At 39.6% G+C, this 23,484-nt stretch overlaps 1 protein-coding gene across 1 annotated transcript; it reads right to left on the bottom strand.

Annotated features, from left to right (window-relative positions):
- Positions 1 to 1,042: 1,042 nt before the first annotated feature.
- On the bottom strand, positions 1,043 to 23,258 carry LOC307036117 (alpha-2-macroglobulin-like). The gene is made up of 36 exons (XM_079676138.1): positions 23,105 to 23,258; positions 22,839 to 23,019; positions 22,284 to 22,440; positions 21,357 to 21,409; positions 21,106 to 21,126; positions 20,322 to 20,487; positions 20,158 to 20,242; positions 19,910 to 20,060; positions 18,524 to 18,641; positions 18,326 to 18,435; positions 18,066 to 18,233; positions 17,678 to 17,905; positions 15,726 to 15,789; positions 14,116 to 14,261; positions 12,988 to 13,137; positions 12,072 to 12,218; positions 11,878 to 11,971; positions 11,601 to 11,745; positions 10,927 to 11,152; positions 9,120 to 9,246; positions 8,814 to 8,935; positions 8,672 to 8,723; positions 7,789 to 7,872; positions 7,530 to 7,706; positions 6,662 to 6,737; positions 6,181 to 6,337; positions 5,686 to 5,760; positions 3,801 to 3,963; positions 3,518 to 3,705; positions 2,924 to 3,136; positions 2,406 to 2,524; positions 2,172 to 2,262; positions 2,010 to 2,078; positions 1,816 to 1,921; positions 1,616 to 1,657; positions 1,043 to 1,454 (listed from the first exon to the last, which is right to left on the bottom strand). The coding sequence occupies exons 1-36, from the start codon at positions 23,188 to 23,190 to the stop codon at positions 1,450 to 1,452; spliced, it is 4,362 nt and encodes a 1,453-aa protein (XP_079532264.1). The 5' UTR covers positions 23,191 to 23,258; the 3' UTR covers positions 1,043 to 1,449.
- Between the last annotated feature and the right edge of the window lie 226 nt (positions 23,259 to 23,484).

Here is a 23,484-nt window from a genome sequence, read left to right as displayed (position 1 = left end):
TTCTAACTAAATTATGCCATAAAACATTGATTTTCATTTCTAACATGGTGTAACATAAACAAAACTAGATAGCGAATATGGAGAAGGAAAATTATGTTTAATCACTTAAAGAAACACCCATTGAGAGGAGGACATTGGAGGGAAAGCTGAGAGTAAAAGAGCTCGGACCTGATCATCTGACAGAGGAAGGCAGTATCCTGCTCTTTTTCAAGGAGCTGGTTTAGCAAGAAGGCTTGGCTAACTACCTTTAGCAACACCAGTGCTATATGTTTGCTTCCCCTGCTTCTCTTTTCAAACGTCAGGATCAGACCAGTCTATAGACCAGACCCAGCATTGATCCAGACAGATGTGAGTGACATAAAGCACATATCAGAAAAAACTAAAAAGCATGAACAAACTACAGTCCACATGGATGATGCTATGCGAATAGCCATGTTTAGGAAAGTAAACACAGCTGTCCAATGAGGGCTACAGGATAGGGATCAGTAAGCATAATAAGGAGGTTGACAAAAACAGGCACTAAAATATTAGACTGTATCAAGTGCCGTGTGCCTTTGAGCTAGCCCTGCGTTGTAATATGACATATGTTTTGAGATTGTGTATAAGTTTGCTTACATTTTGGTAGAGCCCCCCCTGGAAAAAAATGCACCAGCCGCCACTGGTGGTAACTCTGATGCTAAGGTCCTGTCAGTAATAAACAAGCAAATCCAAACCTGTTTTGACCATGACACTGAAGGTCCTGACGTCAGTAATTGGGGTGTTAAAGTGAATAGAATTCTGGCCAACAGGTACATAGGAAGATTTTTTATAATAATGAAAAATGAACAAACTGAATATGACTATTACCTCCCATAGGCTTTGATACAATAAACGTTACTCCACTTAAAGATATCTGTTATGGACGCAGCCCTGTTGTCCAACAGATGATTAAAAAAAGTATATACTTCCTATTAAAGGATAAAAGACAATAACATTAACACATGGCTTCCATAATTAATTACTTCATGAATGTAGAGAAAAGTTGGACTACAACACATTGAGGTAGACTTTTAGCATTCAGTTTGTTTTTATTTATATTCAACAATCATTAGTCATCAGTCACATAATCAGCATAGTCTGAGTTATGTTATCCAAAGCTTCCTCCTAGGATTGCATACAAATGTCCACACCAAGCTGACCTGCACAAATTCTTCACTGTGATATGATACATGTAAAGCAGAAGGAGGAAACAGTGGAAGACCAGTTTCAATGTTTTAATTAATAGTTTTTCCAAAAAGCACACATTTCAGATATGTGCTGTAGTAACAGCTGTTAGACATTGCAGCAGTAAACTAAGCTAATTAACAAAGTTAACTGGTGAGAAAGTACATAAAATGCATCTTTGATTAAAAAAAAGTATTTGTATATCGTACTGGAATCCTTGAAGGCCCGAGGATCAGACTTCACTCTTTAAGCTGCAAAATACAATTTTAAAAGAAAGTCAGTCACTGTGAAATCTTACAGTCTACAATAGTTGTTTTGTTTGATTTGGTTTAAGGTTACACAAATACCGCATGTATGAAAGATTTCTGTAAAATAGACTGTATTTCCGCTTTATGTAAGAAAAGATTGTTACCTGAAACACAAGGGTGTGTGTATTCTGTCTCAGCCTGGTCACCTGAGAGGAATGAAGGAAAAAGAAGCAGAAGATAAGGAGACAATAATCTATCCAAACACAAAATCATTTTTAAACTTTACTATTCTGATAATGTTCAGGTTGGAGCAGAGTGTATCAGTGTGGGCTGTAGTTTCTGTTAGGGGTTCTTAAGGATTTACTTGGCTGATAGTAGTCATAGATCTTGACCACGGCTGGCTTCATGTTCTGCACTGGGATCTCCAGTATGAGATCCAAGCTGTGGTTGATAGGTAGGTCTTTTGGTAACTGTTGGGATGAAAAGAAACAAAATCATGAATAACAAATATGAAGGGCATCATCAGTTGCTGCTTGCTGAGGATAGGATTTCTCTCACCTCCCGTATGTACACCAGAACATGATCCTCCTTTTGTTCAACGCGATCCACCAGCAGGGCTCCTTTGAGCTGTGAGGAGATGGTAATCAGCCGGGTGGCTCAACAACAGATGAAGATTTTTTTTACTTCGAGCTAAAGGTGAAAGTTACTGAAATAACTCACCCTCTTCAAAGATTCTTGGTCTGGGACAAATCCAGAGAGTGCTTTGATATCCAGTATCACCATGTTTGTGCTGTTCTCCTTTCCACTAAATCTGTAAGGAAAGTGAGGTTAAAAAACATTTGTCCCATGTCCATCCTCCAGCAGTTACATAGTTCAAGCTGGTAGATGCAGAGGATTGTATCTCAGAAATGTCATGGTTCTTCTTTCGCGTGAATCTGCTTGTTGATGACTTACCGGGACTGAAGATTCAGAGTGAGTTTGGTGTTTTTGATGGCGCAGTCGAACTCTGTTCTTACATTGACACTGAGGGTCGTTGCGTCAGTAGGAGTTGGGATGTTGTAGTGTTGAGAAATCTGGAAAAGAGAGACACAAGGAGAACACTATTCATAAAGAGTGAACCTGAATCTCGAGATTGCCTTTGCTTTAAATATATGATGTTGCTTTCCTTTTTTGGGACCTAGGTGGAAGTTAAGTTTGTATACCTGCAACGCCACGTCGAAAACACTCTGTTGGCTGCTATGTGCACGGAAACTTTGAATGGACCTTTGTGTGGACTCCCAAAGTAACAGGAGTTAAATAAAAGTGAAATTCATTTCTACGTTAGAAATGAATTTCAGCCACTTGTATTAAACTCCTGTATTTAACTGTGTTGAGCGATGAGGCTGCTAACATTACGATACAGTTTAATCAGCAGTTTTTGTTGTGGTGTACATATCTCAAAGAGAAACAGGTACATATGCATGCCCACTGACCTGCATTGCAGCACATGCAGTGCCCTTCACCTCCAGGCTGAACTTTCCTGTCACGTCCTGCAGCAGCTTCTCCTGGTAGAGCAGTTTGTTGTTCTGGTTCACATCAAATGTCAGAGTGTCACTGGGAGACAGGACTGTCACCGAGCTTGAACCTCCTGGACTGAACACCAGAGTGGAGTAGAGAGCCAGAGCCTGAAGAGCCACCACTGTGTCCTACAACACAGATACACAAATATGAAATACTGTGTATTATTTTTGGTTTATACATACAGTAGATTTCATATGTAGGAGTTCAAAAATTGGTTCATGTCGCTTTTTGGTGAAAACTATTTCTATCTTTATTATACGATTTTGAATGCTTCACTTGAACTGAAGGATTTAGTATTCCTTTTTAGCAGATTTCTTTTAGCCCACAGGTATTTTGGAAATATATGGTTTTGACAAGAAGGTGATGGTTAAGAATGGTTAAGCTTGTTAGGTCAGATCAAAGTCACATATGTACATTTCAATTTAAAATTAACTTTGTTCATAATTTTGATCAGGGTAGCTTAAATGTTTAACTGTAAGTCCAGCTGTAAGCAGTGTGTGCTTCACCTGTGTGGAGGAGAAACCTCCGTAATAGTTCTGCTGGCCCGCCAGCCATCTAACGATGCCAGCAGCATAGCCCAAGTCTTCAGTAGTGGGAGAGGCACTGAGTTTGGCCAGCAGCACGTAGGAGCTGATCTCCACAGACAGAGAGGCTGATTTTTCTGATGCTGTCTGAGACCAGTGAAGGAAACCTCCTGAATCAGCCATCCACAAACAGACAAACAGATACAAGGTAAGCTACACCCACATTAGTGAATCCAGAAAGATATTTTTAAGAAAAATGACTCACCATTTTGTATTCCAACAGTGTCTAGGTGATTGAGAAGGTGAGCACGGGTCTCCATGTCGCCTGCCAGGGTGAAGACGTACGCCAGCAAAGCTGTGGTGTAGGTGTTACTGAGGTCACTGATGGACTCTTTGAGGCAAGACAGGCTCTTGTTCACCACAGGATCCTAGATCAGATTCAAATAACACAATTTTTAACAGTCAGCATGTCAAACCTGATTTAATCTATCAAAGCACCAAGTTTATTCTAGTTCATGATGCATTAACACATTTCTATAAAGGAAAAAAACCGTGAATGCAGGTGATAATATTAACAAACATCAGAAAGTATGGGCTCTGCAAGTCTTTACCAATATGACAAACCTGAATAATGAAAGGGAGAAAATACAACTCGCACCGACCAGAATGAACCAGCAAATATCATTGTTTAAAGACGCCTACAATCATAAAATGTAACCAAGTTCCTAAATATATTAATGAAGACAGTCCAGTGGTCTTATGTCCCAAAACTATTTTTAGCAAGTCTTTCATTTATATTAGAGGTCTGAGCAGCTGGTAGGAGGTGCAACATTGGCAGATGAACAGTGGCGGCGCTAGGGGGTGGCTACTTGGGCTCAAGCCCCGGATGTTTTCTGAAAAGCCCTGGATGAAAAAAAAACAATTACAAGTTTTTTTTTTGTTGAAAACGTCTCGGGAGTAATGTGCAGCACCGGAGTCCACCAGAGAGGCAGCCGCTGCGGGACATTAGCCTGCGTACTGCGTAGCCTTCCCTGCCCTGAAGAAGAAGTGATCCTTCCTAGTGCCTGACTAGTTTTAAGCTAATATAGCCTATAAAGTTATGGATATTAGAAAGTTATTTTCATCGAAGCAGGCACCACAAGCTGCAGCAGCAGCAGTATCAGCAGCTGACAACAATGTTATCACCAGCAGTGAAGAAATGGATGATGTTTCAGGTTTGTGAATCTAATGTTGATATCTGTGAGAGTGATGTAACGTTAATGTTATAGCTAGTAAACATGGAGTAACCACACTAAGTATACCCTTATATGTTAGTATGTTTACAGAACATGACTAAAAATTATCCTAAGATGTAACGTTAACCCTTCATACCTCAGTTTTTAAGACACTAAAATAACGTATTTTTATTTTTGTTTTCGCGCGTAGTATTATACCGGCTCTCGTTTCAGTACACATAACAACGGAACCATAGCAATGGAACTGACCGGCAACCCTCTGAATCAGACTCCGATTGGCTGTGACTGCATCCACTCAGAGTGTCCGATTCAGAAACGTGACTCTTACACTCTTTACGTAACAAACAAAGATGGTGGAAGAGAATAGATCTATAAAACGATAAGCAATGCGCCCGAATCAAGGTGAGACTATCCGCATCCTTTAAAACTCTACGCACATTCGTTTCACCTAAATAAGTTAACGACTGTATTTGAGTGAGTTAAGGCATTAGTTTGCTTCATTAAAGGGTGTTAATGAATAAATGTTCTCCAGTGCCTTTTGTCCGCTTTAAGGTATTATTAAGGTAGGGTTAATGTTGCTCTCAAAGTGCACCAGATTGATGCTTTTAACTTCAATATTTAAAAAAATATCTTTCCGGGGGAGCATGCCCCCGGACCCCCCTAGAGGAGGCGACGACCCCCCTAAAGGATGTTTGGTCCACCCCCCAACAACTCATGCGCTAAGCCCCGGATCTCCTACAATCCTAAGTCCGCCACTGCAGATGACCAGCTCGGCGAATTGCCTTCAAACTACTTTGCGATTAATAAACGTCATTGTTAGACTGAAAATAATATTGAAAAAATACCACCATAATCCATTTTAAAGCCCAATCCGGCAAACAAATACTTGAGCGGAAAACGCTTTGTTGTACTCACTTCCACAGATGTTTTCACCTCCAAGAAGGCAGCAGTGATGTAGGCACTGAGAGTCACTTCATCAGACACACCACCCTGTAGAGAACAACCATCACACGCACACACACACACGCACACACACACACACACACACACACACACACACACACACACACACACACACACACACACACACACACACACACACACACACACACACACACACACACACACACACACACACACACACACACACACACACACACACACAGATCAACACAGCACATCTAACATCCAGGGTCGCGCTCACAGAAGGTGCTTGCGAACAGTGTTCAAATGTCAATACACATTTTGTGAAACCGGTCCCTAGGTTAGCATTAGTTACTACTGAGCCATGTTTGAAAGTCCTGATGGTGTATTTGCATTTAAATAGAGGTACAACTGCATGTGGTTTAGTGAAAACAAAAATGTACAACATTCTTAAGGTATTTTCATGAGAAGAACGACTTTGATTACCTTCATTCTGTTATTAAACAGCTTTCCTGACTGTTCAAAACAGCCATTTTCTCGTTGTTTCCTTTGGAGCCACATCTTAGACTCTTCCATCTTTGCTGGGTCAATGTAGACAAAAGACTGTGCTTTGGCAAATGATCTCACCACAAAAGCAGTCAGCCTGAGGATATTAAAACAAAGTTATATGACTGACATAATTAAACAATCATGATCTGTTTAATGTCTCAAGATCATCACAAAAATATACAAATCATACAACTCTATTTATGCATTAATTAGAAAGACTTGAACTTGCGTGTGTTCACATAGCACATTAGTGGTTTTATTGTGAATAACTTATGAGTAATACAATAAAATAAAGTACTTCTACATCATCTACTCTGTTACCACTAGTGCTAAACTGTATGTCTTGGTGTGACATGGTAAATATTGCACAGCATGTACACATGTATCTGGGTTGATGATCGATCAGTAGTTTTCTCACCAAGTGTTCCCAGTTCCTGTTCCAAATGTGCTGTATGCACCATCATCATGTTTGTAGTTCAGCTGTCTCTGGTAGCCTGTATCACAAAAATAACACTTGTCAAATTACAAAAGGGTTGTCATGTCCAAGAAACTTATAGTGAAAGTTTATTCTTTATGTTAGAGTTGTCATGTCCCTTTGTCTTGTGCTTTATGTCTATGCCCTTAATTATTTCTTCCTCTCATTTCAGGCCTCCACGCTCCCCGCCCCTTTCTGTCTCCTGCGTCCTTGATTATTTTCCCCGCCCTGATTGTTTCCAACTGTGTCCCCTTTACCTGTGTATATATTGTGTTAGCTCCCTCCTGTTAATTGTCAGTTCGTTGTCTCTCGAAGACCTACGTATCGGCTTACCTCACGGACCTTTCACGGACCTATGCTATAGATCACGATTCTAGTTTTCCTCGAAAGAGTGTTTTGTTTTCCTTGTTTTATTACTGTGCAAAATTCCAGTAAAGTCTTTATTTTGAAACGCTATCTGAGTCTGAGTTTTGAGTCGTGCAATTGAGTTCATGCCTCAGTTTTCACCCCTTGACAAGGGTTTGGCTAAATTAATCAATGAAGTAAACACTTTAAAGCTTTTGATCAACCTGGAAACCTTAAAGTGATTCAAATAAAGAACGCAAATTAATCACATTACCAAGTTTGACCGAAACTTCCTCTCATATTTTCAGGATGTTTACCATTATTTGCATAGCAGGGAAAAGGCAGAAAAAAGGGATGAATCGGCACGGGCTACATAATCGTGCAACACTCTTTCTGATACTGGTTGCATTTTTGTGTGCCAGAATGTTACTCATGCTACATTTGACATATTTGACCAGAGACCCACCACTGGTCAGGAAGTTGGTAGCCTTGTCCTTGATGGCTGGGGTCAGCTGCTGAGTGTTTTTCAGGTACTGGAGGATGTAGATGTTGGGGGCCAGGAGCGCCATGTTCTGCTCACCACATCCATACGGCATCTGCAGCAGCCCATCCAGGTTGTTTAGAGCCCTGCCCAGAATGTCACCTGGACAAAAACAATGAAGCTAATACTCGAAAATGTAACTCAAAATACAACAAAAACAACTCAACAGAAATGAATGTATTACCCAAGACTGATAGCGAAGCTCGGGCAGATCCAAGAATGACGTTCTCAGGCAGCTGTATTTCTATTTCCTCTTTCAAAGCCTCTCCTGTGAGAAGACAAGATACAGTCAGCTCAGTACTCAAACGAAGATAGATTTCACGGATGGTTAATGGATCATCGATTGAAACAGGACTGAGAATAAGAATTAGGTGTTCTTCCATCAGGGTGATAAAATGTATTTAAATAATGACCTTATATGAATCTGTGACTCATTGACAAATAAGTTAAGTGCTACCCGCGGGTAGTGAATGTATCTATTATATGTGACTGACCTGCTCCATCAAAATTAGTCACATGCCCCCTGAAACACATTTTGAATTATATACAATCTTGGAAGAAGGAGGTTCTTTGCTTTCTTTTATATCCTTCTTCTTTTTGTTCTAAAACAATCAGAACAAATATCCCCACAAGATGCTGACTGTGATCAAGACAAAATGATGAGAAAAAGGCCTTCAAAGTTTGCAGTATCTTTTTAGCGATAGTTTTGAGTTAGTTTGCTTTTTTAAGTGATATTTTTCTTATTGCATAATATTTTTGGCACCCCCTCAAAAGCACCACTCGATTAGATATGATTTGTTTGTCCATAAAAAAGGTTGTCAGCAGGCCGTCCCTCTACTAATGTTCATTCAGCGGCTTATTGTTCACTGAGATTCATCTGTGTGTTGTGTGTATTTTCTGAGGCAACACACAACACACAGCGCCTGTTGTAATATTTCTGCACAAGGTTTTGGACATAAATCCACGATTAACTCGGTATTTGCCAGACTAATTTCGATAAGAGGGTCACATATTCTTGATGGGAAATCTCCTAACTTATTGGTTGTTATTTCTCTGAACAAACTGACCTTTTGGGCAGAGCAGCCAGTTGTAGGTCTTGGACATCTCAGTTCCTTCAGCCTGAAAGGAAAATATATAATGCGAGTTCCAGAGTTTCTTTCTAGTTAATGGATGAACTTATACTTTATCATTTTGTTTAAACGTCCTGACCTTGACTATGAGAGAACGTTTGACCACGTCGATACGACCCCTTTCTGGCACGCTCACAATCTCATTGTCACATGAAGCTTGGGATGCCACAGCCTCAGCAGTCACTGACACATTCATAACCCCTACAAGAGAACAACAAACAAGATGTAACACTTGATCAATCAATTGTGTTATTTTATTAATAATAGTGTATAAACATTCTGTCACTAAGTTGGATCTTAATGATGTCACAAAGGTAAAAAAAAAAGGTTTAATCTACCTTGGCACACTTTAACATTTCACATCAGTAGAAAAATCTTCTCTCACCTAAAGCTGAGGGGGCCATGGTCCAGCTGAGGGTCTTGCGCTCTCCACCACACAAACAGGATGTGTACTGGTCACCAGAGAGGGGGGTAAGGGTGTAATCTAAGGAGGGGGTTGGAGCCACAGTAACCTGTTGAAGAGAGACAGCAATATATTTTAGAAAATGTAGATTTATAGCAAAAGCAAACAAAAGAGTGATGCAGAAATTATTCTTAACACCCAGAATGGGTTTGAAAGATGTCTTCACTTGGTCCAAGACCATTTCTGAACTTTGCCTTTTATTTCGCTCTCAACTAAATGAGAAATCACAAACAATAAACTTCTGAGTAGACTTCAGCCTCCTTACACCGGACGCTGGTTGGCTTCCGCGAGAACGCGTCACGTGAATTTGACGCTTGAGTTGAACTCTCGCGTTTGACGCGGCACAGTTCAATCGCCTCAATCGCGTGATTCGCGCCGTGTCCACCGTTTCATGCTCGCCGTCGGAGCGAATTTGCGTCTGTCCTCATCTCTGCATTGACTTTACATGTAATCGCGCCGCCCCCAAACATCGCATCGCGTCCGGTCTTAACGCAGCATTACAACGACCCCTGATAGATCTCGAGAGAATGTGTATAAATATAGATACATTTTCATAACAAAACAATGGTGTTGCTAAGCCGTTGCTAGGCCAATTGTTGGAGTTGCTATGGCAACTCCAAGCTACCCCCGGGCGCCACCCATGCCTTTGACTCAATCAACAATTCCATCCTCCTCTCACACCATCGACATAACTGCCTTCTCCTGTTTTACACAATTTCTCTACACCAAAATCCCTAAATAACTGCCATTCCCCCACTGCCCAACTCCCTCATGGTGTCCCCCAGGGTTCAGTCCTCGCTCCCGTCATTTTTCTCCTGTATATCCTTCCAATAGGAAGCATCCTCCGTCAACATGGCATCTATATAAAAAAAACTGCCCAAATTCCCTCGCCCACTATGCCCAGTCATTTTCACTGAACATCTCATTCTCATCGCCCCCTGCACAACTATTGCATCATCTTCGACCCGACCTTCTCATTCCTACCATATCAGCAAAACTGCTTTTTTTTCATTTGAAGAACATTGCTGTTCTTCTTACACTCCCTATCCTTGCCTTCATCATTACCAGACAAGACTTTTTCATTAGAATACTCTAAGTGTTCACCAAAAAAGATCACCAATGAGTTGGGTCCATGAGTATGGGACTAAAGCCTTGGTTACAAGGATTGTATCCAGATTGACTTCAGAAAGTCTAGACAACAACAAAAAGCTATTTGGAGATGTTTCGACCTACAATACAGATTTATAAAGATGGGCACAATATAAAAACCATACGGCAAAAAGAGCTGAGCAGTATCCATTCCGCTACTGGCTATGAACGGTATGATGCACAAATAAATTATCCGTTGACATTTTGAGGGGAGGATCTGTACAGGCAAAACTGGGAGGAACCTACTGGAACAAGACAGTTTATCAAGAGACAGAATATTTTCTGCGCTCGGACTTCACAAGTTCAATGTTTGGAGGGTGAAATGTTGGACCTTTTCTCATGCTTCCTTATAGAAAGCAGCTAACTTTTACTTGCACCAAAGTCGTTACCACAGTGCAATACAAGTAAGTAAATACAGTGAAGGCATTATGAAACCATAAACTGCATAAATATTGGGAGCATTTACATAACATTTCTTACATTTTCATCAAATAATGAATTGTATTGCACCTGCTTAGCATGTTAGCAATTATTATGAGCATGCTGACGTAATAATAGGTCATGTGAAAACATGAGTTACCATGATGCAGCTGGTCAGGTAGTTGAAGACGGTTGCCTTCAGTTCAAAGTGCTCCCCTCGGATGATGGAGTAGGGCAGGCTGAGCTCGAGGAAGAAGGGCTGGAAGACAGTGATCTCTTTACGAGGAGCCAAGCCAAAACCTTGAGAGGACAAACAGAATGCCTCCGTCTCCCAGGTGGTGATGGTGTCTGGGACTGTGACGGACATATCCTTCGTTCCAGACTTTCTGGATCAGCAGAAGCACACAAACAGATTCCGTGACCTTGAGAAATATACTTAAATACTAACTTACATATGTGAAATTGTTTAATTTCCTTTGAGATCTCAAAAACGATTACTTGTTTCAGTCTTGCTAAATCAATTCTGGCAATATTCTAAATAAAGAACCATAACCCTAAAAATGATGCACACAAGCCCAAAATATTTCCGCACATATCGTCATTATAAAATAAACGTCTCTAAAATGATGAATATACGTTTCATAGAATCACAAATACCCTTTCATTTCCCTTCAAGCCAACATGTTAAACACGACTAGATGAGCAGCGTCATTAAGGGATTTTCTTGCTATTCATGTGTGCTGTGAGTCTGGCCTACATATACTGTATATCTGGTTTAAATGAATACATTTACTCAATTCATGACCCTTAGAACTCTTTATTGCATATTCTTACCCAACTTCCAACAGGTCCCATATCCAGGTCTCAGGGAAGAAAGTTCGAACGGTCTCAATTGGTGAATCATCAGGAAAATTGTTTGCACCACCCGCTGACCCAAATGACCTTTCCATACTGGCTACCACAGGACTATCGTCATAACCTAGACACATACCGAAAAAAAAGCAAAAAAAGGAATCCAACAAAAGCAGGAGAAAAATCTTACATGGTGACCTGTTTGATTGCTGGTAAATGTTAAGTATGTGTCACTCAGTAGAACAAGAAAAGCAATTACTATAGCCATGGCCCTGGTGGTATGCTCTTCCTCTGTACTTGAGGCATGTTGGCTCTCTGATAACCAGGTTTGTTGCCATCTTCATACCTACATTCTGAATACATGAATACAGGAATCACTGAGAGTTTATTAAAAAAATGGGCTACAGCAACATATATTGGTATATTAAACATCATTGTTTGTGGAGTTAGTACCTGGAAAACTGTATGAGCATCATCTTTCTGGTTTCCATCGGGAAATGGCATAGCGTATCTTCTGGGTCTCACGAGCAAGCATTCTACACGATCTTCAACATTATATGGAACATGTGTTGCTTTTCTGACAGGCAACAAGTTGAATATCTGAGAAGAAAGGTATGGTTCACCACTATATTCTCACAAGAGTTTTATTGTTTTTATGACCATCTGACAATTGAGAAACTGCAGATTACTGAGATGCATTTAACCCTTATGTTGTGTTCGAGTCTCCCGTGACCCGTTTTAAGTTAAAATTATATAATAACTAGGCTCTAGTTTTTTTTTACGGAACAAGGCTTCATGCTACCCTCCACAACAGCTATATAAACACTACAAAACTGATTTTGACAGCATTGTTGTGGGTGACTCGGGGTCAAATTTGGCCCAATCAAGATTCATCTTTTACTATAGACACCCCACCCCAACCCCCTTCATCCATTGTAACAATAATTTCAAACTTTTTTTGGAGAGATTGTATTCTAATATTAGTCTTTTATAGTCAGATAACGTAAAGATCCACTGTCTTCACTATAGTGAATATAATGAGTGAATTGAATCACATGTTTTACTTAAATATATTGGATGATAGTAATTATTTTTGAGTTTTTTGGACTGAGATAAATCACGGGTCAAAATTGACCCGTGGACACAACATGAATGGTAATAGTTTTTGAACACAACACAAGGGTTAACAGAAAGTTGGTAACAATATGTACAGTAACTGGTAGAAGAATAGAATAAAGAATGATTGACCACCATACAAGGAAATATCAGAAACATCTTGAACCTCTGCATGACGAATGCAAATTAAGGAAAATAAAATGCTATGGTAACATTAACTTTGTATCTATTTGTGGCTGATTCTAGCAGGTACCTTGTCTGCTTCCAGAGTTTTCCCTGGCTCCTTGATGAGGACGCTCTGGTCGACAGCGCTCACACCACACAGAGAGTCTGGCAGGGCCTTCACCTGCAGGATGGTCTGCTCTCCGGGGACGGCCGAGGATGGAGAGAACTCCAGCGACACCTTACATATAAAAAAACATCTCACCTGAGACCTCAGAGGCGGTAGAGAACCTAAAATGGTTTGAACTTGACAAAAATGTGCAGTTTACCTTTACTTTTTTCCATGCTCTGGTTCTGAGAGGAATGGCCCCATGCCAGAACCGCTCATAGCAACATTGCTAGCATTTTCTTTTTAGTGGACTGACATGGCCTTGCTGTTGGTCCTACCAACGCTTAAAAAATTACATATATTTTCTTTGAAGTGGTTCCATGGCCAGTTCAGAGCATGTGCCTGATTGCAAATCAGTTTTTTGTTTTTGTTTGTGGTGCTATGTTGCCAAACATTGTATATTAAAACTGAACAAAAATAATAATTCATGGGGATATATGCTTCTTGTTGATATTGTCACTCCCAAATCCCTGCTCTGCTAAGGTTATGGGTTTTCTTTTGAGAAGTGACAAGGTGGTGGGCTGGAAGCCAGAAATCAATGCTGCACTTATTATACATAACAATCCATTCCTTGTAAATTGGCTGAACTTAACACTGATTTTCACGCCATGGCTTTAGAGAAACATAATTTCTTTACCCACAAAATGAACTATCTTTTTTCTTGTGTGTAAGTATAGCAAGGACTGCACCTGCATTATAATTCCTTAATAGTGCTTAATAAGGTTTAAGGTAATCGTTGTAAAGAGATATTTGCATATGAGCGCAGAAGGATTATGCTTTTAGTCCAGTTCACAGTCCATTTGAAGACCGTTTGTAACCTAGTAGTATTGACAAATCAGGTTTGAGCCATTTTTTAGTCGAACAGACTTTGGCAGGTGGAAGAGTCCGCAAGGATAACAAAAGAGGTGTTGCAAAATGGGCCTAAAGAGTTATAACCAATGGTTTTGAGATTTTTAAATTGATAGCTATAGTGTGATATTTTTGATTTCACCAAGAATTACTTTGATTGTACACTTGCATCTGAAAATAACAGAAACTTCTGAAATTGACCTTGTTAGTGAAGCATTTCTCGATGGAGAAGTCGGCGCTGTTGGCGATCACAGTCTCACTGGGGAGGATGGCGTAAATTATAACCTGGATCTCTGGAGCCATGTCTGGAGACACTGTGAGCTTAAAGGACACCTGGCCCTCATTCACTGAAACACAAACCAACTGTTATGAACCACCAGGGACGTGCACACATAGACCCTAGGTAGTGCTTGAGCACCTGCCCGTTTTGCCCTCTGGACAGCAATGTGCCCTTTTGAAAGTTCGGTTTTTTTTTTTTTTTTTACAGTGTACTGTATGTGGCTCATGTTAACATCGATCAATTCTGGATTAAAAGCTTCTAATATATACAACAATGCCCTAAAAAACGGTTGTAATTTTGTCAGACATCCCCACACGTGCCCCGCGGCACTCCCGTACGTACACTGGCTGCAGCCCCTCCCTTCCCTGCTTTCAACGTGAACGCGCAGCGCGCAGAACAGACAGTCAGTCACTCAGTCGGACAGGCCACGGCGGGTGTGTGGTGCAGCAGCACGCAGCAACACGATTAAAAGTGCCCTAGTGACGACCAAGTAAGTAACCACCAGGTTACAAATACAACGAGGGTATTGTTTAATCCCCTAAATCAGATGCCAAACTAAACTATAACTTCACTTCTTTTCTTGCATCCATCCATTTAGTTTCGTTGTGCACTTTTGAAAATAGCAGATCTCGCATTGCGTGGCATTGTGAGCTTGTAGTCTCGTTGTGCACGTTTGAAAATAGCAGATCTCGCATTGCGTGGCATTGTGAGCTTGTAGATGGCTTTCTTATATTATTTGACAATTTGGCCAATGTTTGACCAGTTTTTATAGTAGTTTTTTGATTACTTTTGATGCATTAATGCAATTTTTTCATTTCATTTTATTTATTTATCAGGTATTAAAAAGGTCTTAAAAGTCACTTGTTAATAAAGTATTTAGTCAATCAATCAATGCTCACTCAAGTCATTAGTTAGTCAGTTATTTATTTCATAGACACTAAAGCATGCATGCACAATGTGGCACTGCAATCTTAGTTCGTTCTGTTGTTGCTTATTTAAATTGTTACAATAATTGACCAGAAACCAACCTGTTGAATATTATAAACATCTGCATCAAACAGCATATGGTTTTGATATAAATATATATGCAATTACGACATACAAAATTTGCCTTACACTACTAAGGCAGCCGGCGGTTCCACCAGGGGCGTCAATCCCGGGGGGGGGGGGGGTTCGTCCCCCCCTAGCTTCAGATTGGACCCCCCTAAGTCATTTAGAATAATAAAAGTAAATTTTAAAATAATTCATTTTTTGATAATAAATCAGTAAAATCAGGCAAAAATAAGAATTAAATAACATAACCCGAACCTAACCCTAAAACCGAAATAAAGTAACCAAAAAACGAAAAGAAACTAACAAAATCCGCCATTATCCGGCAAATGTTCGCGCACAATTTCGGAGCGCAAAATTTCGGCACACCTGCCCCTATAAATGTTTGTGCACGCCACTCTGAACAACAATCATCAATCATATGATTTTGTTGGCAATGCTTATTAAAAGGGAGATTTTTAAGATGTCATTCTTTACTCACCTGATTGATCTTCCACATCAATGCGGTTATGTCCTTGCATAACAATGGCACCTCTAGATAAGACCTGGGAAATTTCAGAAAATTGTCACAAAGAACTACATTTGTACCACAAAGCATGGCTGGCAGTGTTAACTCTGACTTTAACAAACCAACTCCAACTATGTGCTTAAGCGGCAGGAAAGGAGGGGTTTGTTAAAAACAGCCAATCAAATGGAGCATCAACATATCCAGATCATCATTTATTAGATTTGCTATGAATTATTGATTCATGCAGTAATTAAACGTATAAAAAGTAGAGCTGTCAAACGATTACAATTTTTAATCAGATTAATCACAGTTTAAAAATTAATTAATCATGATTAATCAACATTCGAACTATGTCCAAAATATGCCATTTATTTATGTATATTGTTGTGGGAATGGAAAGATAAATGAAAGAAGGCGGATATATCCATTTAACATACAATATGTATTTATGTATGTATGTATGTTTATTATAACATTGTTCTGTGTGGCAAAATGAAAGACAGCCCACACACCTATCAATCATCAAACCGTGGTGTCTTAATTCATTACGTGTTGATTTCTATCAACGTGGGAGTACTTCAGGAAAGTCGACTTTGTCAACATTTCACTGAGCTGTGTGGGGTTTGTTCAACTTTTAAAAGATGTTTGAATCGTGATATAAACAGTGAAAGGTGTTAAAGACTAACGTTTATCATAAATACATTTGTATTGATTTTAAGATATTTTCATAGTTCATACAATCATACGTATTGGGATCATTTGTATTAATGTGGACCGGAGGGAGAGGGTGACGAGCATAAGTTTCACTTTCCTTTTTTATTTCAATTCCAACTTTGGTCACGAAGAATATGTTTCTCTGTTGTTCACAAAGCATAAAGCAACAGCATCAGAGCACGGTGCAGAGTCGCTAGATGAGTCCGTCGTTCTTATTAAACATCCATGTTGTAGTCCGTTGTATAGAAAACTGTAGTTTCCATAGTTTCCCCACAGCAGCAGACGCACACAATGATGTCCGCTGGCGCATCATAAACACGTTGGATAGTGAAAGTGCATTCGGATTCTCTAAAGTACCGCAGTATCTTCTCCTAAGTCCTTTTGAATTCTCCTATCCACTATCCCTTAACCCCGTGACGTTTCACTCAGAGGTCAAGGAATAGGAGATAGGGTTAGAACTCAGGAGTTGATTTTTAAACTATCCGAACGCAACCTGACTCTGTCGTCCGGTGATCTAACCGCCTTCTGGAAAAGCTTCACAAGTACGTCGGTACGCAAATGCGCTTTGTGACACAAGTGACGGTACGCATTTCAGATTACGCACATAACCTGCTGCGTACCAGTTATGTGCACCCCTGTACTACAGCAACAGTATTCTCCGTCGGGACTTCCTGCAACAACACCACGCCGTTATCTTGATTCTGATTGGCCAGAAGACATTATCAAAGATGTTCTATTGAGAAGACGATCACTACGTGACAAAAGTTTTCAAAACCGTTTCTGGTCTTCGGCATTTCCAGACAAGTGGCTACTGAAATCAATCTTACTAACTGCTGTCTGTGCAATTCTCGGCGCGAGTTGGCGGACTTTATTTTGCTAACTTTAACATCATTTTTCATGGTGGGGCTAAGCCATTTCTTGGTGTAGCCTACCCCAGCCATATCCTGGCGCTGCCACTGGTGGGATGTATGGGGCGGGCCATTCTGCACATGCAGAAATATTTTAACGCAATTAATTCAAAAATTAATTACCGCCGAACGCGGCAATTTTGACAGCATTAATAAAAAGAGGAACTCAGATGATTATACTCAACTGGAAAACAAATCTACTAACGGGTGTAAGGACTTAGAGTCAGGGTTGAACTTGTTCCTTTCAGCCAGTACTCGGTTGTGAAGGTCATTATAAAAACAAAAAAAAATTTTTTAACTTACGAGATACATCATATCCACTGAGCCCTTGGCCTCTCCAACCACAGTGTATTGGATAAAGATGTCTTCTTCTTTGTCACATGGAAGTGGTTTATCATTCTTCTTCATCTCCAGGAAGCTGACAGTTTTAGTATCAGGAGAAGAAACTTGGGCCAACGAAACTATTTGATCTCCAGTCTCGTAATGTGCCGCTCTATAAGGAGCGTAACCCAATGTTGGTGTGTTGCTTAGCTAGACAACAGAAAAAACTATGTTAACATTGGTTGGGATAGAAGAAAGCTACATGTTGTACCACTTCGGCCAGTTGCTGTATATTGAAGAATTGATTTTCGGTTGGTTTATGCTGTGACAGACAACATGTTGGATACAAGATGGTTATTTTCCTATTTACCTGGACATGGATGTCCCCATGTAGGTTAGCCGTGCTGAAATTGAAAGGGGCAACACCATTGCTGTCAGTGGTAAGATTCTGCAACCAACGTGCTGACCACCTTTTACCCTCAAAAAGATACACCGGCATGTCAGCAATGGGTGTATTGTTGTAATAAACTGCTTTAACCTGTTGTAAAGAAACAAGTTATATTACTGAGAAAGCATTTCAGAACAATTTGGTTGCATGACCCTGAAGAAGTGAAGACAAGATGCACTCACTTTTCCCTCCACAAAGGATCCTTGGTCATAAATCTTGGGTGTGTCAGTGATGGACAGCTTTCCAACAACATATGAAATATCCATAGACTTCTCTTGTTGGTGTGAAATACCTGTAGAAGGATGCTCCATATCAAATACATGAATTCATATTCATCAAGAGTAGGATCACATTATGAAGAAATAGATCAAAATACTTGCCTGTGCCCTCCTCTTCCACTTTGGCACTGAGTTTAAACTGATCTCGCAGCACTTTTTGTGCAACTTTTGTGAAAGTTGACATTGAGAAGATAAAATTGGCACAGCCTTTCTTGTTTGTCTAAAAAGCACAAAATATAGATGAAATACAATCAAATACATCCTGGATTGTGTTTCTACTTCAACCCCCCAGGAAGTGTGCTGGCCGTTGAAGCACATTTTAGTAGTGGCCAAATGGTGGTACTACACTTATGTTCTAGTCCACGACATAATGAAGGTCTCCGCCCACTTAACAGTAAAAACAAGGCATCGGCGCCAAGCAGTATTTAACTTCCTCTACAAAAAAAGGACAGTAAAAGAAACAATCTAATTCAGAAATCAAAGTTTAAGTGCTAGCTTGCTGCCTGCCACTCGTTCACTGGCAGACTGACCAGACATCGTTCCCCTATTGATTTATATCAACGCCCAACAAATCGACGCCGTTCATCAATCTCCAATAACATTGTTTAATTATTTGCTTGTCTGAACATAATATCTGCGCTCCTTGTCGATAAAAAAAGGCGCGGTATTATAGTTTTTTTGATGTGATCGGCGAAAACTTCAGAATCTGTATTTAGCGCCAGTCAAATGATAGCGAGTGTTTTCACCCAAAAAGGGGCATGGCCTTGCATACAGGGAAAGTACCCAGATGTGTTGCTCTCATCTATTGACTTATATTGGGAAAGAGACATTTTCAAATTGTCGTACAATCAATTACCCAGTAATTGTATAGCCCCTATATAAATCATAAGGGTCTTAAAGTTGTAAATGTGCTAAAAGACGAATCTAGACTTATTTTCCTTCTGCATCAATTTGAATGAGCCGAAAGCTGGATATCAGAGGCGGGGCTTAAGAAATATCAAGTTTGCATTCTCTATGGGACCAAGAACAGATTTCTTATTTTTTTTTAATCTACAGTAGTTCTATTTTGGGCCACTGAGCGCCACTGAGCAAATCTTGTAGGAATGAACGGGCTAGCTTCTGACGCTTTATCCAGTTCTCTTTATATCCATTCATTGAGAAGGAAACTCTATTTGGTGGTGACGTTTGTGAAATGCAGCTCCCAAGATAATCAGTTAGCTTGAGTTCACTTTTTTTACAATGAAACTACTATATCCATTGTGATTAATCAGTTGATATGCTCGCTCATCAATTTGTACACTACACTGACAACGTAGATGACAATATATCTAGTCCAATGTGGTGTTACAGTAAGTGTGCACGGTATGTCGTGTTTGAATAATACAACTTAATACAATATATAAACACTCTGTAGGAGGTAGATATGTAATGTCTATCTTTATGTGCACATTTTAGACGGACATGAGACTGTCGCCTCAGCAACTGTACCTGCTTGGTTTCCTCGTTGCATGGGGCGGATATTTCAGGGACTCCCTCTGGATTTTCCGGGGTGTATACTAAGCTTCTTTCAATGTAGCTATTAAAATGTCTGCACATCTTTAGTTTAACACTGCCTGGCACAGGCTGTCCATATGTATACCTAATTAGGTTGATAAGAAAACTGTGTTTAGAAAAGACCCATTCACTCACCAAGCTGGAACTATTCAAGAGCAAATGAGCGAAGAGCTTCTACTTACGTTGCACAAACTTCCGCTTTGATTTCTTCCTGATTGATACTTACTTCTTCAGATGCAGTTAATTTAACATCAAATTTAGGCAAAACTGTGGACAAAATAGGATCATTAGCATTCTTGCTTCATTACTAATGGATTGTAATGGATGGCTTAAAACAATACCTTACCATATTTCTCCACTTCGAAGCTGTGATATATTTTATTAGACCCAGTCGACACAGTAACTTGGTAGGATCCTTCACGAGCCTCGGGGTTCAAGGCATAAGAAAGCTGCAATATTTTACTATCAGATGTTTCATTAAGCCACTGTCCAATCTTGTTCCTGTTAGCATCCTATACAAAAAAGGGTAAATTGGAACAACATTCAGGATTTAAGATTCAAAGGTTTTATGTCATCTACAGGGTCAGCTACAGTGTATGACAATGAAAATCTTAATTCCCCTGCTCCTCCAACAATGCAACATAAATATGTATACAAGACATAAAACACTTCAATAATAAAAATTATGCAAGAAAAAACTGAATAGAAATGACAAAACTAGAATGTTGATTGTTTATGTTTTTCATTCAAACAAGATGGCAGAGGAATTGTACTTGTTGATTCTCATAGTGAAAAGCGGGTAAAGTAAAGATGTTTGTTAGATATATACGATACTGTATGCGCAGGTATTCAAACTGAAAATACAGGAAATTAGCCTCATGTTGTCTTTCAATTACAATAAAGGTAGTTTGAAATTTTAAGTGGAGCTTTTTTTCACACTACATTTGATTGATATATGGAGGATATATGCACTTCAGTTATATCTTACTTACACATTGATTGTCTAAAAGACAAATCAATAAACTCGACCATCTTGCTTTAAACTGTTCCTAAATAATCAAACTTGTCACCTTCAGACTATATTCATGTATATTATTTCTATATTTATTCATGTATATTTTTATTCTTACCTCAATTTCGATGGCATTATACTGCAAAAAGGAAAAATAATTGTTAAAGGATCAGCTGGTTTGTACTGTTTTCATCATTCAGTGTTCAAAGACAGTCACAGTAATAGTTTCACTGTCATTACCAATTCAAATAGGATTATGCGTAACAAAATGTTCCACATGTGGCACAAATAAAAAACCGCACATTTAACGTAATCACTAAAAATGTGTTTCATGAAAGAGATATTACGAACGATTTTTCAAACACTCACCATCTGTTGGGCAGGTCTCATCTTGGTGTCCAGTGAGATGACTCTGAATTTCACTGATAAAAAAAGCAGAAAGATTACATGAAGCTTTTACATTTCTCCTACAACAGTGTTTCACATCCTAAAAGGGTTGTGAAACTGATCTTCTGTCAACTCAAAACATTACGTAATGAACTTGAAATGTACAATTAAGAATAGTAGATCATTTTCTTTTGACATGTACAGTATTTCCTCTGTCTGGCAACATGTCTAATTATAATCAGTGAAAAAACAATTTCCCAAAAAGTAAACCTCCTTTTTTGGCAAACGGTATAAAAGCAGCTATTAGAATTAACGTGTTATATTACTGTCATATCCAGAATGTGGGGACGCATACTTTATTATATATGCCAACATAACATTTTTAGTGCTAAACACATGTTTTATATAAGCTAATGTTTCCTTGTTAACATTCTTTTTTTCATATTTATGTTTATTGTTTATGGGAGAGGAGTAGGGACATCTTTTTTGTTTTTTGCAAGCTTTTGGACAGATCTAAAAAAAAAAATCACATGTGGCCCTTATCCTCTTCTTTTTCCATGTATGCAACCAAAATGTTTTTCATGTTAAGCTAAGTTAGGGAAATGTGCCAATGACACTTTACCAGACTCACATGTTGTCTCTGGGCTTCAGTGACTTTTACCCATACTGTGTGTTCTTATACTGGGGCACACACACATTTTCTTCTCAAATATGGTAGTACGGTATTGGGTAAATGTAACACTCATTCTTCTATTGACTAGCACTCCAACACATTGTACGTGACAGGCTAAGGGGCGGGACATCTCTTATACAAATCAATTGTTTACTCCTTGCTGCATGCTATTGATTGTAAAGGGGAACCCGGGTACCAACAGTTAACAACATCATAGATCATTCGCTCAACGTTACCTGTTTGTCCAGGAAGGTAGATTGGTTTATCTGTTTGGATAAACGTCATTGGTTGATAGCTTCTGATCATGACTTTCCTGACTTCTTTTGAGTAAAATGTGTCGCCTCGTACTTCCACCTGGAACTCCTGCACCACATCATCTTCCACTGAAGGAGTCTGTGACAGAAAATATTATGTAGACACATAGGGAGCCTTCAAACGATTGAATTGTACCTGTTGCAATGATAATAAAGGAATTATATTATATTCTATGTTGTACTATTCTACCTCCTACTGAGAAAAAATGTATGAGAACTTAACTTACTTGATCTCACTTGATCTTTGAAAAAAGCTAATAGCAAAAATGCATTCTGTGTTACAAAAGCGTTAGTCATTTAAGCCCATTTTAGCTTTTTATATCGTGTGCTTTGTGTTACAAATCTGTGAGTGTGTGTCAGTGTATATGTATAACGGTATGAAGGATGAAAGCTAATTTAGACTCCACAACAAAACATTTAGCATTTTAAAGACAACCTTTTTATATTGTACAAATGAATCAAATCGGGAAAGCTGACCGTGAACTGAGTGCAGATATGAAAGTCTTCACTGGACGTCTGCTGGATGAGGGTTGTATTCGTCTCTTCCGACATCAGAGTGACGGTCATCACCAGAGTCTCGTTGGGCTGCAGGAGACTCGCACAGAATTTGGTCTCAGCTCCAGCTTCAAGAACTGCAGGAATGGCTACCATGTACTGCCTACAACCACAGAAACATACAAGCTCTCTAGACTTATGAAGAAAGTCTTTAACCAACACTCATTTTCGAATCAGACAGTACTTACGGTCCTGCCACTGCTGGACCCACACACATCCAGCTCAAGAAGACACACAGTGTTCGCCCCCACATCTGAATCCCTGGACGACCCATGACTGACTGCAATGATCCTGAGTCAGCATCTGTTAAATATTGAAATTGCCCACCCAGACACACCTCCCCTCCACTCCCCCTCCCCACACACACACACACACACACACACACACACACACACACACACACACACACACACACACACACACACACACACACACACACACACACACACACACACACACACACACACACACACACACACACACACACACACACACACACACACACACAAACACACACACATATCATGCAACCCTTTTATTTGATTTTCCAGACATCCTATAAATCAAT

This window comes from Notothenia rossii, assembly GCF_949606895.1.
Source record: "Notothenia rossii genome assembly, chromosome: 4".
NCBI lineage: Eukaryota > Metazoa > Chordata > Actinopteri > Perciformes > Nototheniidae > Notothenia > Notothenia rossii.
The sequence above is the reverse complement of the archived record's forward strand: the minus strand, read 5'-3'. Positions and strand labels throughout refer to the sequence as shown.

Excerpts from the sequence above, each read along its gene's own strand:
- LOC307036117 (XM_079676138.1), bottom strand. The coding sequence starts at position 23,190 with ATGGGTCGTCCAGGGATTCAGATGTGGGGGCGAACACTGTGTGTCTTC. Across the intron at positions 7,707-7,788 it reads AGCTTCGCTATCAGTCTTGG|GTGACATTCTGGGCAGGGCT; the intron begins GTAATACATTCA and ends GTTTTTGTCCAG. Across the intron at positions 2,079-2,171 it reads ACCAAGAATCTTTGAAGAGG|CTCAAAGGAGCCCTGCTGGT; the intron begins GTGAGTTATTTC and ends ATCTCCTCACAG.